At 36.9% G+C, this 15,459-nt stretch overlaps 2 protein-coding genes across 2 annotated transcripts; one reads left to right on the top strand and one right to left on the bottom strand.

Moving 5' to 3' along the window:
* Nucleotides 1–385: 385 nt before the first annotated feature.
* On the top strand, nt 386–11,223 carry LOC122278497. Its single transcript, XM_043088678.1, has 6 exons — nt 386–644; nt 4,328–4,512; nt 4,622–4,753; nt 4,886–5,087; nt 10,351–10,401; nt 10,901–11,223. The coding sequence occupies exons 1-6, from the start codon at nt 386–388 to the stop codon at nt 10,918–10,920; spliced, it is 849 nt and encodes a 282-aa protein (XP_042944612.1). The 3' UTR covers nt 10,921–11,223.
* A 654-nt stretch (nt 11,224–11,877) lies between these two features.
* On the bottom strand, nt 11,878–12,512 carry LOC122278498 (cathepsin J-like). Its single transcript, XM_043088679.1, has 3 exons — nt 12,267–12,512; nt 12,030–12,164; nt 11,878–11,940 (listed from the first exon to the last, which is right to left on the bottom strand). Exons 1-3 carry the CDS (start codon nt 12,510–12,512, stop codon nt 11,878–11,880), a joined length of 444 nt encoding a protein of 147 aa, XP_042944613.1.
* Nucleotides 12,513–15,459: the final 2,947 nt, after the last annotated feature.

Here is a 15,459-nt window from a genome sequence, read left to right on the forward strand (position 1 = left end):
TAATTTGTTTGCTGTTGGCTCCATGTAGTTCACCTTACTTCTAGAAGGAAATTATTGTATATATATATATATATATATATATTCCTCCTATATAACCAGCCAAATGTTCTCCCAATCCGTATCTCAACATGTATTATAATTTATTCTATTTATAATCGAAGTTTAAAATTATTGATGATCTTGCATTCTGATTCTATTCTGTTTTCATATTTAAAATATAGTTAACCTATGGACAGAAGTTAGATGAAAAAACCTCAACATACAAAAGAGTATGTCGATGGTGTCAATGACTTTTTGAAGTTTGCATGCGAGAATTGTGCTACAGAGTTGCCTATTTGTTGCCCATGTAGAAAATGTGGATTACGTAAAAATGTTCATGCCCAACATGGTATATGATCATTTGATTAGCTATGGAATTTCTCAAGGTTATACCATTTGGCATGCTCATGGGGAGAGAATAGGGGAGGCATCTTACCATGCTACTGATGCCCAAAATAATAATGAGCAAATAAATGAAGGCTCTAGTGGGATGATAACTATGTTGCATGACGTTTTCCCTATGTTTGATCTTGAAATAGTTGAGGGTGGGCCTGAAATAGGTGTGGATGCTGGAGAAGCTGGAGTGCAAAATGAAAATCGACAAGGTTCTAGCAAAAAAGTTAATAAATTTTACAATATGTTGAAAGATGCTGATGAGCCATTATATAAAGGATGCACAAAACATACTAAGTTTAGTGCTATCGGACGTCTTTGGAATATGATACAAATGCCGGGAAAAACTACTAATTTCCTGGCCCATCGTTACTATATTGGCAGCGTTGTTATAAACGCCGCCAACGCTATATATTATTACCAACGTAAAAATTTAAACGTCAGGAATCTCAATAATTTACTAGCGAAAAAAATTAAGCGCCGGTGAATTTATATATCTACTGGCGTGTAAACAAACGCTGCCCCTATAAATGCCACCAATTTATCCTTTTTTTGTAGTGATCACTTCGACATTCAAAGTTCAACTTTAGCCCCCTCCCCTCGATCTCTTCTAAGAAACCCTAGGTCCCCCATCCTGCTGGCATCCTCTCTCTCTCTCTCTTCTATCAGTAGTGCCTCTTCCATCACTTTCGCGACCTCACTCTCTCATCGCTGTCCCTCTGTGTTCCCCTACTCTTCGCCTTTGCCATAAATGCTCCTTGCTGCCTAATCGTTCTCTTAAGTCCCTCACCCTCTGCCTCTCGGTCTCTGTCTCTCATAAGTCCCTTACTCTAGATCTCCATCTTCTTATCTGTGTCAATTTGTTGGGTTTGTGATTTTAATGATTTTGCTTGTGATTTGGGTGAATCGGTAATTTTTGCTTCCAGATTTTGCTTCTTGTAGTTTTTGGGTGATTTTGTTTGTTGTGATTTTTGGGGGATTTTGCTTGTTGTGATTTGGGTATTTTTGTATGCTTGTGGTTTCGAATCCGCTCTTATTGAGTCTACTACGATCGGAGTCAGAGTTTGAATTCAAACTCAAAGTTAGAGTAGAGTTGGAAATAGGGCATTCTATTCCAGTTTGACCTATAACTTGATAATATAAACTCTTGCAAATGCTAAGCATTTTGTTCCATTTATAATCCCAATTTATATATAGAAAATGATTTACCAACAACATTTTTACAATTATATTATAATTCTATATGAAATTAAAGTCAGTTTTATATTTTAATGAAGTGATATGCTTGTACTGGCTAAATGTAAAATAATTATAGATGTATTATTACCCATTATGCATACTAAATTGCATGAGCATTATCATAAAATATTAAACGTTGAAAACAAGCATTTGTTAGAAGTAAACTCTCTTGTAATTATTTTTTAGTATTCTCAATTTTTAGTTTTTTTAGTTTTTTTTTTTTTAATTTTTTAAAGATGTTTGATTTATTATTTGTTAACGGTGATGCCTGATGGAAATAAAAATTAATGTGGAGAGATGTTTCTAAATTAACGAGAGAGACATTCCCGTGCCTATTTAGGTCACTGAGGCGAGAGAGAGCGCGATGGAGGCAGCGGCTAGGTTTGTCTTCGTGTTTCTCCAATTGTTGGGTTATCGCTTGAAGAGCAATGGAGACGGACGAAGACATGGGTACGGACGACGAGATGGGTCTTGTGTAGGGCTGTAAACGAGCCGAGTTCGAGCGAGCATGGGGTGTGCGAACTCGGCTCGTTCACTACTCGAGTCGAGCTTGGGCTCGGCTCGTTTATCAGCCGGGCTTATGAGAACGTCCGAGCTCGGCTCGTGTACAAGGAACATGAGCTCGAGCTCGGCTCGAACTCAGTTCTGTTAACGAGCCGAGCCCAAGCTCGACTCGAGCTCGGCTCGCTAACACAAAATTTTAGCAGATCAACTAGAAAGGTCAGAAAAATATAATAATTAAGCACACTGAGATATGAACACGATCTCTTCAAATATATCAACATATGTTCGGATCCATAGGGGAAGAAAACCAACAACCGAAATAAAAGGTTTTAAAAAAAATGTACATTAACTTGGATTTGTAGGAAATGAACAACATGTATTCATTTCCCTGCAGATCCGCGATGGAAGAAAAAACAAACAAAAGAGAAAAAGAACAGAGAAAAGGAGACTGAAAGAAAAATAAAAAATAATGATCAGCTGAAAGGGAAAAAAAAAAGTTAACAACGCTGACATCTAACACGATCTCTCAAAATATATGAAGATCTGTTCGGATCTAGAGGGAAAAAAAGGCAACAGAAATAAAAGGAAAAAATTGTTGACATCTAACACCCACCCATTTCCCAGCCGCTCCTCACGTCAAGCATGGCTTAACGCCATCGTCACCAGCTGTGCGGACGAACTGCCGCACGATTTTCTCTCGATAACCTCCCTCTCTTCTCCCTCAAGGCATGGCTCTCTGTTACAGTCGACGGTTTGAGAAGAAATGTTGAGTCTTGGAGGTTTCGGGAAGGAACAAGAAATTATGAGAAGCAGGTCTGAAGTCTTTTGGTCAAAAAGGTGATGTGAAGTGCAGTGGGATCGTAGCCGTTGGATCATACACTGGGAAAGAAGATGGAAATGACACGTGGAAGCAGCAGCACTAGTCTTACCTATGTAGTGGAAATTACTATTAAGTCCTTTATCATTAGTTTTTTTTTTCTTTCCAAGTCCTTTATCATTAGTTTACTACTTTATCAGCATTTATATTCGTAATGTTTGTTATATCTTTTAGGATAATGCTAAAGGTATGCTCCCAGCTATGAGCTACCCACCACTGTCCTTTTTATTTATTTATTTTTTTACTTTGTTATTAAAAAAATATTTTTTAATAATATTGTGAATTTTTTTTTTAAATATTTAAAGATGATAAAAAAATACATATAATAAAAAGACTAAAAGAAAACACATTAAAACTACTAACGGTAGCTCTCATTGGTGGCTCTAGAGTTGTCCATCCTTTTAATAGTTGTCATCATCCCATTGGTTGATAATTATCTTTGTATATATCTATAATACATAGTTTAGACTATAGTGATTAGTATCACTATAATAATACATTGATAATAAATATATATAGTTATAAACTATAGTGATTTAGTTATAGTGATTAATATAACCATATAATAGTATTAATATTAGACTATTCGTATTAGTTATAGTGATTTAGTATAACTATAACTATAGTCTATATTAGACTATTAGTATTAGTTATATGTTAGTATTAGTTATAGTGATTTAGTATAACTATAATTATAATCTATATTAGCCTACTAATGTCTTATGTAATTATCAAAATTTAGTAATAATATTTGAGTGATTTTCTTTATTTATATATATATTATATATAAAACTTATATATAAAAAATATTTTGTATAATATTATTTTTGTATAAAACTTATGTATTCATCATAATTTGTAAACTTATAAATGTTATATATTTATTGGACTCATGTATTCATCATAACTTCTAGTCTTATAGACTAGAAGTTAATATTATAAATTTATATATAGTATATGTAGTGTACTATAAGTAAGACTAAGTCTATATACATAATTATGAATATTATAAATTATATATATATATATATATAACTTTTGGCTATTATATATATTGTATTATATATGTATAAATATATACGAGTCGAGCTCACGAGTCGAGTCGAGTTTCATACGAGTTTGTTCACGAACATTAATCGAGCCGGTCGAGCTTTATACGAGTTTGTATCGTTTAATAATCGAGCATAATTTTATGTTTACGAACAGCCCATTTAATATTCGATTCGAGTCGATTTCGAGTTTAATCGAGTCGAATTCGAGCTGCCTGTCGAGTAGCCTGTTTATTTTACAGCCCTAGTCTTGTGGAATTGTTTGGTTACGACAAGCTGGAAAGAGAATTAATCCTCCGCCAAAATAATTTTTCTTCACCTTCGCCGCTATATGACGCGCTAAATGATGACCGTGATGAGATGACACCAGAGGAAGCCTACTCCTATAGCGAACAAGTTTTGAAGAGTGACGTGAGTCTGACTATAGTTGATCCGATCTTCTATTATCATTGTCTTCGCCGACTCCAGCTTTAATTTTTTGCTTAATTCCTCCATCTTTTCGGTTCATTGGTTGATTTAGGGCTTTGATGTTTCTGACATCCCTGGCGTCAATTGTTTCCACCAAATTCAACCGTGCAACATAGACTACGATTATGACATGTATAAACGGTATTCGCAGCTCGCAATCGACGAATACAATCGTCGGTTCAAGGTTTCTTTTTTCTTTTCCCTCTGTTATTATTATTATGATCATCATCATCATCATCATTATAAAATTATTATCAGCATCGTCTTTTTAAATAGAAAGTTGTGAAAATTCGTGATGGCTTTGTTTGGTGTGTAGGATGATAATGCAGAGTTGGAGTTTGTTAAGATCTTGAAGGCAATGGGTCAGGCTGCCAGGGGAATCAGGTATTATATAACCTTCATGGCCAAGGATCTTGGCGATGGAGGTGAGATTAAGACGTATCAAGCTGTGGTATTAGATGGGCTAGACTCTGAGACAGCGGATTCCTTTAGGCTAAAGCCCCCCGAGGATGAGCCAGGTAAAGCAAATTGATTCGCAAATTGATGCTTGATAGCTCTGAGCCACTGTTATGGCATTGTCGTTTTCGTATTTCTAATTAATTCATTGGTAGATAGATGAATCTGTTAATTATCTTGAAGATATATTTAGCTGACCTTCCATGAGACTGTAACAAATATCCCATCTAATTGCACTAGGCCACTGGATCCTCTTATGCCAGTTATAAATTTTAGGGCCATGATTGGTTATGATCTCTGAGGAGGTGATTTTTCTTTTTTTTTTTTTTTTTTTTTTTAAAAATTTTTCTCTCTGTGTAAAACTCAGTCCGTGCATTTTTCTTGTTCTCATGCATGTTCGTAATCTCATCACCGGCGTTTCTCGCCGGGTGTGAGCTCCTCGTTCCACAATGCTTCTCGTCGGGAACTTCTTTCACTTCATAATCTCATTATTGGTGTTTCTCACCGGGTGTGAGCCCCTCGTTCCACGACACTTCTCGTCGAGAACTTTTCCCATTTTCTTTCTATTTTCGTTTTCAGTTTGGTTTGTAGTGTTGGTTGGTCGCAATGGGGTTGCACAAAGAGGTTCTTATTGATCAGAAGCTATTTACGTTTAAGAAGGAAAATGAGTGGTGGTGTAGAATCACGGAGAGCAGTCGTCGTGTGGTGAAACACATTTCTGTGGACCATGAAGCTCTAGTGTGGTTGGGTTTTATGGAGAAGGAATGCGTAGCTTCACTAGGTTCATCTGAGTTCCTTAGAACATGAAGAAAAGGAAACTAGGTGCTAGTTGTGCAAAGGGGCCTCAATCACAATGGCAGATTCTTCTCTATCTTAGTGCTTGGCCACAAGAAGAGGAGTGGCCTGTTAGTGGTGCCAGAAGGGAGGAAGGGAGAGGGATGGAAGAATTTCAGGGATACCTTGAAGGAGCTCACTTCTCCTTCCCCTATTTCGAGTGAGAGAAACATAGTTGGTGGCAGAGAGAGAGGCACATCACAGGTGTTTCCTACACATTTGACGGCAGACGGCTCACGGACGTACAATGAGGTGACCCAAGCCCAGAGGGAACTACCTCGAGCCGTGAAGCATGCAGCATTGCTAGAAGTGACCATTTCAGAGGGTGCTCAAAGGGAGAAGGAGATGGCAACGTGATGTTGGTTGCAAATGAGGAAATAATGTTAAAGGTGTTGGTCAATATGGAGGAAATTGTGGGGGTATTGTTGGAAGAAATAAACGGTCTTAAACGCTGTGTTAAGGGGAAGCATATTTAGTAGACGAGCCTGGGTAGAGATTCGGGCCCTCAGAGGAAACTATACGCGGGTCAGGTTGGTCCTTCTAAGGGCCCTGGGCTGGGCAAGGGGTCAAGCCCAAAGCAGGTGTGGAGAGCATCTCGAGTCTCGGCCGATATTTCGGTCCAGGGCTTGAGCCACCCTCCCTCGGCGTTAACACGGGTCATGCTAGACCCCACAAGGGTGGAAGGAAAGTTGGTAGAGGAGCGGGCAGAGGATGGGGAGGTGTTGGATGAAGAGTTTAGGCTACCTTAGTGCGTTTAAGTCATCCAGTCGGGGAGGCTCCATCAAGGGAGCTTGTTCCATGGATGGGTGAAATGGTTGACGGTGGAGGTGGCGAGAGTGGCACAGGGAAATCAACAGGTGTGCTGAATAGGATGTGTGAGTTGGCTCTTTCAATAGGGGCAAGTCCGTTAGAAGATTCATTCAAGGGGGCTAAGAAGGGTGGTGGAGCTATGGGGAAGGTGGGGACAGATGGACTTGCAGTAGTGTTAGGCAAGTGTGGGGGAGAGGAACTGAAGGAGTTGGGTTGCCCCACCCTTCTTTGTGCTATCCCACCTATTCCAGTTCCTAAGTCATCGGATTGGGTGCTGGAAAAAGTGGCGGAATTACATCAGTGGGTAGGGATTTTGTGTGAAGGTTAGGAGAAGCAATTTAAGGCTCTTTTAGTGGCTATCGAAGCAAGTACATCAACAGCCATAAAGTCAGCAGTTAAAAAAGATAAAGAGCTGAAAAGATTGGTGTGCACTATCAATTATGATAATGAGGGTAGTGTTGGGAGGGAAAGGGTGAAGGGGCAGGGGAGTTGTTTATCTTATGAAGCCTAAAATTTTATGGTGGAATGTTAGGGGGATCAACGACGTCAATAAGTGACTTCGCATCCAATCCCTCCTCTGTAGTTAGAAAGTTGATATCATTTTTCTTCAAGAGACCAAGCTGCATTATGTTGACAGAAATATCATTCATAGTTTATGGGGCTGTTCATTTGTGGGGTGGAGATATTTGGGGGTGTTGTTGATGTGGGATAGGAGAGTGGTGGAACTAGTTAAAGTTTGCAGTGGGTATTATTCTATTGCGGGGTCTTCCAAGAACATCAAGGATGGGTGGGAGTGGGCTCTTGTGGGAGTGTTCGGGCCTAATGTTGATAGAGACAAAAGTTATTTGTGAGAGGAACTGGCGGGCTTGTACTCTTTATGGGAATTCCCTTGGGTTGTGTGGGGGGACTTTAATGTTGTTCGTTTCCCTTGTGAGAGGGAGGGGGCCTCTTCTATGAGAAGGGTGATGGAGGACTTCTCAAAGCTGATTTTTTATCTTAATTTGATTGATCTCCCCTTGCATGGGGGGATTTTTATGTGGTCCAATAGTAGAGGAGGGTCAAGGTTGGATAGATTTCTAATCTCTACTTCTTGGGAGACTCAGTATCCAAATTTATGTCAGAAGAGATTGCCTCAGGTTTGCTCAGACCATTTCCCCATTTGTTAGATTGTGGGGGCATTCAGGGGGTAAACATTATTTCAAATTTGAGAATATGTGGCTACAATCGGCTGATTTTGAGGAGAGGATGAGGAATTGGTGGGCTTCCTATTCATTCCATGGCACAACTAGTTTCATGGTGGCTAACAAATTAAAAGCTCTTAAGTTCGATTTAAAGAGGTGGAATATTGAGGTTCTTAGACGCACGGTTGAGCAAAAGAGTCTTCTATGGGAGGAGTTGCATTCTCTAGAAGTCCCGGGGGGGGGGGGGGGGGGGGCTAATGAGGAGAACTCTGAGGAAAGGTTGAGGGGGTGACGGAGATAGAGAAGGTTTTGTTATCGGAAGAAATCTCTTGGAGACAAAAATCTGGGATGATATGGTTGGAGGAGGGAGACAAGTGTATTAAGTTCTTTCACAAAATGGCAAACTCACATAGGCGAAACAATGTAATTAAGGGTATTCAATCGAGATACGATGTGCCAAGCTCTGGAGGATGTTCAAGATCATATAGTGAGCTATTATGAGGAGCTTCTCAAAGAGACGGCGGGATGTTTCGTTTTTCGACCAGCTGGATGATAGTGTTGCTATTTCAGATGTGCTGTGTCGAGCTAATGGCATAATGCATTGGAATCTGTCTTTTTCCAAAAATGTGCAGGATTGGGAAGTGGAGTAGTTAGTAGGTTTTTACAGTTTTCTTTACTCCACGAAGATAGGAGGAAATGGGAGAGATAGAATGCTGTGGAAACACTTACAGAACAAAAAACTTTCTGTCAAATCCTTTTATAAGGTGTTGCAAGACCACCAGTATTATGTTCCCTTGGAAGAGCATATGGAGAGTTCCCGTGCCACCTAAAGTTGCATTTTTTGCCTGGACTGCAGCTTTAGATAAGATTTTGATGGCTGATAATTTAAGGAAAAGAGGGATAATTGTGTTGGAGTGGTGCTACCTGTGTAAAAAGAATGTTGAAATGACTGATCATATTTTTTCTGCACTGTGAAGTGGCGAGGGAGCTTTGGAATGGCATTATAAGTAGGGCTGGGTTGATTTGGGTCATGCCCAAGAGCATGGTGGATCTTTTAGCATGTTGGATGAGGCATCATCAAATCTCACAGCTGGTTGAGATGTGGAGGATGATTTCTGTGTTTACTGTGGTGTCTTTGGATGGAAAGAAATGAGAGATGCTTCAATAAAGTTGCATTCGTTCAATAAAGTTTATTACTTATCGGGGAAAAAAAAATGATCTCTGAGGAGATTCATATACCATATTAGAAAGTAGCTCAATGGAGCTACTCATTTTTTCATGTCTTCAGAAAATCAAAGACTCGTTAGGATGAAATTGATACTCATGCGCAATCTCCATGATATTGAAGTGATGGGTAAGAAAGATTCTTATCTGACAAAGTGACAGCAATAAAAAATGAGGTTGTTCACATTGTGAAGGAGACTACACTCGTGGATGAGATGAGCTGGCTGTGTAGGAAGAGCAGGGCTTAACAGTGACGTGGCCAGAGCACTTTGGTACTCCATTTTCAAATGTCTTGGGATTGCTTGGGTTATGCCCTTGGGAAGGTGGAGCTTATGGCATGCTGAAAGGGAAAATAGTAATCTTTGTCACCTAGATGTGCAGTGAATGATTCCATTATGCTTAAGTGTCTCTAAGTTCGGACAGTGGCATATGATATGCTTAGCTTTACTGCTTTTAGATTTAATGCCACCATAAAATCTCTATTACCCATTAAAAAAAAAAAAAAACCAAAGACATGGTATTGCTTCCACTCTGAAATATACTCTATACCCCTCCCTAATCCTCCCCTGCCGCTGTACTAATCCATAGCTACCTTCTCATTCTACTAGATATTTTATCCACCAACTCATTTGAGCTTCTTGTCCTGTAATCCTCTTGTTCTCACTCCCCAAACTTTCGATCTTTTCTACCCATTATCTCTAGCCTATTTTCTGTAAGTTATTCAGAAACTTTTGGTTATGGAAATGAGATGGAGCCTGTCCTGGAAGTCAATAGAGTAACATTTCAAATCTTAACCAGAGATTTTGTTGGGCATTAACCTCTGATTGCTATTACAAAGTGTTGGGCTTTAAACTTTTGAATTAATATATATTAGAAAGTGTCCGGTGTGTATAAAATAGGAGATTGGTTACCAGAACTTTAATTTTTTGTTTAGCACTGTTCTGTTGTTGTGTCGACTTCGAGACTTTTTCTTTTAGAAGTAAAAAAATTTTATTGATCAATGAATGGGCATATTGCCCAGTACAATACTCAAGAAGAAAATAACTGTTTGCCCTAACTAAGAAGGAGCAATAAAGACAAGAAAATCATGTAGGTCTATGCCGTTGAAGTCAACAGCAATGACCCCCAACTTCGTAATTTAAGAGAAGCTATATATATTTTCGGTGTTAAGTTTGATTTTGATGAGTAATATTTAGTGTTGATTTTTATTTCTTTTATTTTTGATAAATTAGTGTTGATTTTTATTTATTCTTTATCTTTGTATTATTTCATGTAGATTCTGGCAGTCATGGGAGACAGTGGTTTTGGAAAAAGAACCTTTGCAATGGTTAGTATTTTTATATTATATCACGGAAGCACAATGTGTTTACTCAAATGCTAGTAATGATTTTCAGTAATTTGACTGTTGCTTCTTATGCTGTTAATGGTGCAATGATATGCAATACTGAAAGCCTTTGTTGATAATTTAGGTTCGGTTACCTATAAAAAAAAAAAAATAATTTAGGTTCGGTTAAATTTTAACGATACAGTAGATTACTGTCGTATTATCCTTTGTTGCTCAGACCAGTGCTGGGTGTCTCTTTTATTCTCAACTCTTTCTTTCCCATCTTCTGGAGATAGGTATCCATTATTTTGTACCCTTCGTGTCTATCTTTTTCTATCTGTATTTCATGATTTTTTGCCTAGTTATACTCAGTTAGATTATAGTTGGAAGATGTTTGTCTCAAACCTCCTGATTTAGCAACTTCAATGGATTTTTTTTTTTTTTTGGCAATTCTATATGCATGGTTTTATGCACACCACTGACCTTTCTTGGTTTCCTTCAGATGAAACATGTTGTATTTGAAGATCTTTCAGAGGTGAAATGCGTATGGAGTTTAACAATGCTGTTGGAATTGGGAAACATGAATAATACAAGTTAAATGGAAAGATAGTGCTTCTAGTGTTTATTTAGACATTCTAAAGTTGACCTGATGTTGCTTATTTAATTTTGTTTGCAAAACTCCTTTGCTTCAAGCCTTCAATGGTACTTCGCTTAAGTGAGATTATGCTGCGTGCTTTTGTCAATGTGAATTGGGTGGCTTTTTTATTTTCCTTGTGTAGGAGTGGGAACTTCACTTAAAAAAAGAACATAATTTGGTAACGATAACTTTTTTGTGCCTTCTCTCTCTCTCTCTCTCTCTCTCTCTCTCTCATATGGTTTTTTTTTTTCGCCGAGATTCGTTTCTGAAAACTTCCGTCATGTTATTTTCCTGGATAATAGTTATTACTTGATCCAGTTTCTAATAATTTATGCATTTAATTTACTTAATTGAAAATTGAGAGATAATGCACTTCTACAATTATAGATGTGATGTTACAAAATGACTTGACATATGTTAAATTGTGCAATTTGAAATTTCACAAAGTAGATAGTCCACGAAGACATATTTTCAGATAGGTTTATGGTAGATAAGCTATTTGCCAATCTAGAGCTATTTTTAGCCATTCTAATCTTTTCAGTTTCAATGAAAAATTCTTGTATCATGAGAGGACGACAATGGTATGAATTTCTGAATTAAATGATCTCATTTGCAAAATACATAAAAAGTTGGATATACATATTAATTTAAATGCTATAATTTAGTACTATTGGGTAGCAGGTTCGGAAGATCAAGTTAGACTTGCCTTTTAGAAGACTAGACTTACGAGCAACTCTACCATATCCATGGACTCCCCAATCTTTGCCATAAGAGTTTTTTATAATCCAGTAATTTTTATCTTCTTTCTCATCATAACCAAATCCAACTATAAGGATTGCATGTCAATAAGCTTTCTTTTTTCCTTGGAGAATTAAATCGAGTTCCTCAGATCCTTCATATATACCCTATCAAACAGTAACAAAAAAAAATAGTAAGTAATAATCATTATATTATTAATGGTATGTATGCCTAATTAAAAATTGATAATACTTACTCCTTTAAGCTCTCGGAATGCATTGGTCACTATTAAACCACATGCTATTGGTTGTTCTTTTACTCTCATAAGAAGCTCATTTTCATTATCATGATCTACCTTTTTGACGTCAGCAATCTTCACGGCAAGAGTTTTCTACATGAAGAGCCACTATAAGAATAAATTAACTAGATACAAAAACATATATATATATATATAGTGAGAGAGAGAGAGAGGACAACTTCAAATTTATATAACCTGTTCTTCAGTCTTGTGTCGACAAGGACATTTACGTGCTTTGAATGGGTATTCTTCCTCTTTCCTAATTCCATAACTTTTAATCCATTCCAAAGCTTTTTTGATAGAATATGTATAACATTTTCTTTCTTCTTCTTTACAACAATCAAGCAACTCTTGAGCAGAAAGTTCAAGAAGATCTTTATCTGGATTTTTAGCTTTAAGACCTGCTGCAACAGCCTCAGCAGCAACTATCGCCCAACACATACCTAAGCAAAACAGTATATACTTAATTTCTTGATAATAATAGAATTATAATACTACAGAACATTTTCAAAATAAAAGAAAATCAGATCACAAAAATATAATTTATGCACAAAATATCATATTCGCTCTGTTTTGAACAGTTCAAAATAAAATGTCAAAATAATTCATGTTTACACCAGTCATGCCAGAACATACTTTATTCTTATACAAAATTTCATGAATAACGCAAAACAAATAACTGAGGTTGTTTCACAATGCTTTTCATAACAAAACATGCATATTTTTCAAAGTCAACCTCATTTCATTTATTTTATGCAAAGTCTAATATAGGAACTCCGCTTACTTGGACTTTTTAACTTTCTGAATTTCTCCACAATAGTACTAAACGAAAATCAATCATCACATATAAAATAGTCATGTAACTTTCATAAATTCCCAACTAAAGTGTATTACAAAGCTTAAACCTGAAATAGTACGTAACCGCTTTTTCCTTAAAAGCAATCTAATACTCTCGTAATCCTAAAATATCATCAATTCTCAAATACCACGATTTTTCACTTAATATACTTAATCTAATTTCAACTCAATCACCAATCTATTTAAGAAATCAAAGCTGAGAATGCTGCTTCAGAAAACACGCTATTTCGAGAAATTTTCAGGGTGTGCGGAATCATGCGCGCAATATCTCATATTCTCATAGACTATGTTAATAATAATAATAATAATAATAATAATAAAAAGAAGAAGCTCATTACAATATTTATATATCCTATTGGTGTTTTTTATAATCTTAAGCCATTTGATAATCTCTAGCTTCATTATATTATTGATGATATTGCATGCAATTGATCATACAAGAAAAACGAGTACTTTTTGAATCATCTAAATTTGTCACAAAAAATGCAAAATGCGTCGCAATTATTTATTAATAATGTATTTTGTATTTTTTGCGACGAAATTAGGTGATACAAAAAGTCATTTTTTTGTAGATAATTAAATAATTTTTTTTTATATATTTTCAACGACAGGAAATTAGCCTATCTACTATATATGCATTATTAATATATAGGAGCGGCAAAAATAATAAACTCACGGGTCACAAGTTCATACAGGTGTTCTAAATCAATATATATATATATAATATTCTTGCTTGAAAGAAAAATGCATATCATTGTTGACTAGTTAATTAAAATTCCTAGATTCCAATCTAGAAATATCAAATTATTCAACCGTAGTCGATCTCCAAGTATTACGTACATATATACCGCGTTCATTGACTTATATTATCTGTAGTGCATGAGCCCCTAAACAACATTCTCAGAATCTACTGACTTGCTGGGATAAATATATACTTTCTATGCATTCAAACTAGTGTGCTAATTTACATTCAATTATAACTATAATTAATAAGATAAATATTTTGACTACAAAGAAATTTTATAAAAATAAATTAACAAACTGATGTGGTTTAATGTGGCCGTCAGATTGTAAAATTGTTTTTATTTTAAAGTAAATTTAATGTATCACATAAAATTAATTATATCAATTTGTATATTTATTTTTATGAAATCTCTTTATAACTATTACACTACGCTTAAAATCGGGGTTTTAGACGAGTTTAAAGCTGGAAACCGTTCGGTTGACAACGATACGTGGCTTGCATTAATGCAAACCTTTAGGGTCGATATATTGGTAACGAAGTAAGACTGATTCAAGTCTTATTACAAGCTTGATCAGTAGCGTACTTTGTCCTAGGGGCTTCACCTACATGCAAACGGTCAGAACTTAAATTTATACAGGACCGAGATCGATCGATGTAGAAGCGGTCAGACCCCTTATATTCAACAATGTTTGTAGCACACCCGTGGGTTTTAAAGCGGTCAGACCCCTTATATTCAACAATGTTTGTAGCACGCCCGTGCATGTCATGTTGGGAGTCATCCGATCATCAGCTTTTTTAGTAAACAAACGATGTATTTGATAATGGCGGAGTTATATAAATATATATATATATAATATGTAAGAGGCGACCGATGATGAGAACATTTGACTTTGAATAATTCATAAACTAGAAATTGCAACCCCTAGATCAGTTTCTAACTGGGTTCTAAGATAAGACACGTACTCATGAATTAACCCAAGCCAAGTAATTGGTATTGATAGAATTTAAAGTAAGATCACAAAGATAACACACGTGAAGTGAAGTGTATCTTACATAGTTTATAGCTATCGAATTAAGTCAATCTTGTAGGGAGTGTCTTCTCTGCTCTCTAGAGACAGAGTAAGGCTTCAGTACCTTCATTGGAGACCAGTGGAGGTTTCGGTCTCACATCTTGTGAGTTTAGTTGTCATGTTATCGAGAGTGGTTTTTTCTTAGTCTTCCTTGTGATTAGGCGTAACTGGAGATATGGAGGAAGAGGACTTAGCAAAACGTTGGGAGAGGTTAAACCTCTCAACTGAGGAAAGCACCTGCTTCCATGTTAAGCAGGAGGGGATCGAACAGGAAGATGTAAAAGGTAAATTCTGCATAGTTGGGAGAGCTCTAACGAAGAAGAGTATGAACAGTGAGGCTTTCAGAACTACCATGTCCCACATTTGGCGTTTGGTGGGCTGGGTAAGATACAAGGAGCTAGGAGATCAGTGTTTTTTGATTGAGTTCCAATATCTGGAAGACAAAGATAAGGTGCTAAGTGGGAGGCCTTGGTTCTTTGATCGGAGTCTGCTAACGGTGGAAGAGCTGGACGGAAGGGTGTCCATCAACAACCTTAAGCTTCGCTATGAGCCTTTTTGGGTACAGATGCACAACCTTCCATTAGTAACAATGACAGAAGAGGTCGGCACTGAGCTAGGGGCATCCATCGGTCATTTTATTAGAGTAGAAACTGAATCAGATGGACGTGCATGGGGTCGATGCATGAGGGTTCGAGTGGCTATAGATCTTCACAAA

Source organism: Carya illinoinensis, chromosome 10, assembly GCF_018687715.1.
Source record: "Carya illinoinensis cultivar Pawnee chromosome 10, C.illinoinensisPawnee_v1, whole genome shotgun sequence".
Lineage (NCBI taxonomy): Eukaryota > Viridiplantae > Streptophyta > Magnoliopsida > Fagales > Juglandaceae > Carya > Carya illinoinensis.

Bases quoted from the DNA above. Each gene is read 5' to 3' on its own strand.
- LOC122278497 (XM_043088678.1), top strand. From the start codon at position 386: ATGGTATATGATCATTTGATTAGCTATGGAATTTCTCAAGGTTATACC. The intron at 5,088-10,350 runs GTAAAGCAAATT...TATTTCATGTAG, and splicing joins GCCCCCCGAGGATGAGCCAG to ATTCTGGCAGTCATGGGAGA. The intron at 10,402-10,900 runs GTTAGTATTTTT...GGTTTCCTTCAG, and splicing joins GAAAAAGAACCTTTGCAATG to ATGAAACATGTTGTATTTGA.
- LOC122278498 (XM_043088679.1), bottom strand. From the start codon at position 12,512: ATGTGTTGGGCGATAGTTGCTGCTGAGGCTGTTGCAGCAGGTCTTAAA. The intron at 12,165-12,266 runs GTTATATAAATT...CTCTTCATGTAG, and splicing joins GACACAAGACTGAAGAACAG to AAAACTCTTGCCGTGAAGAT. The intron at 11,941-12,029 runs GTAAGTATTATC...ACTGTTTGATAG, and splicing joins CATTCCGAGAGCTTAAAGGA to GGTATATATGAAGGATCTGA.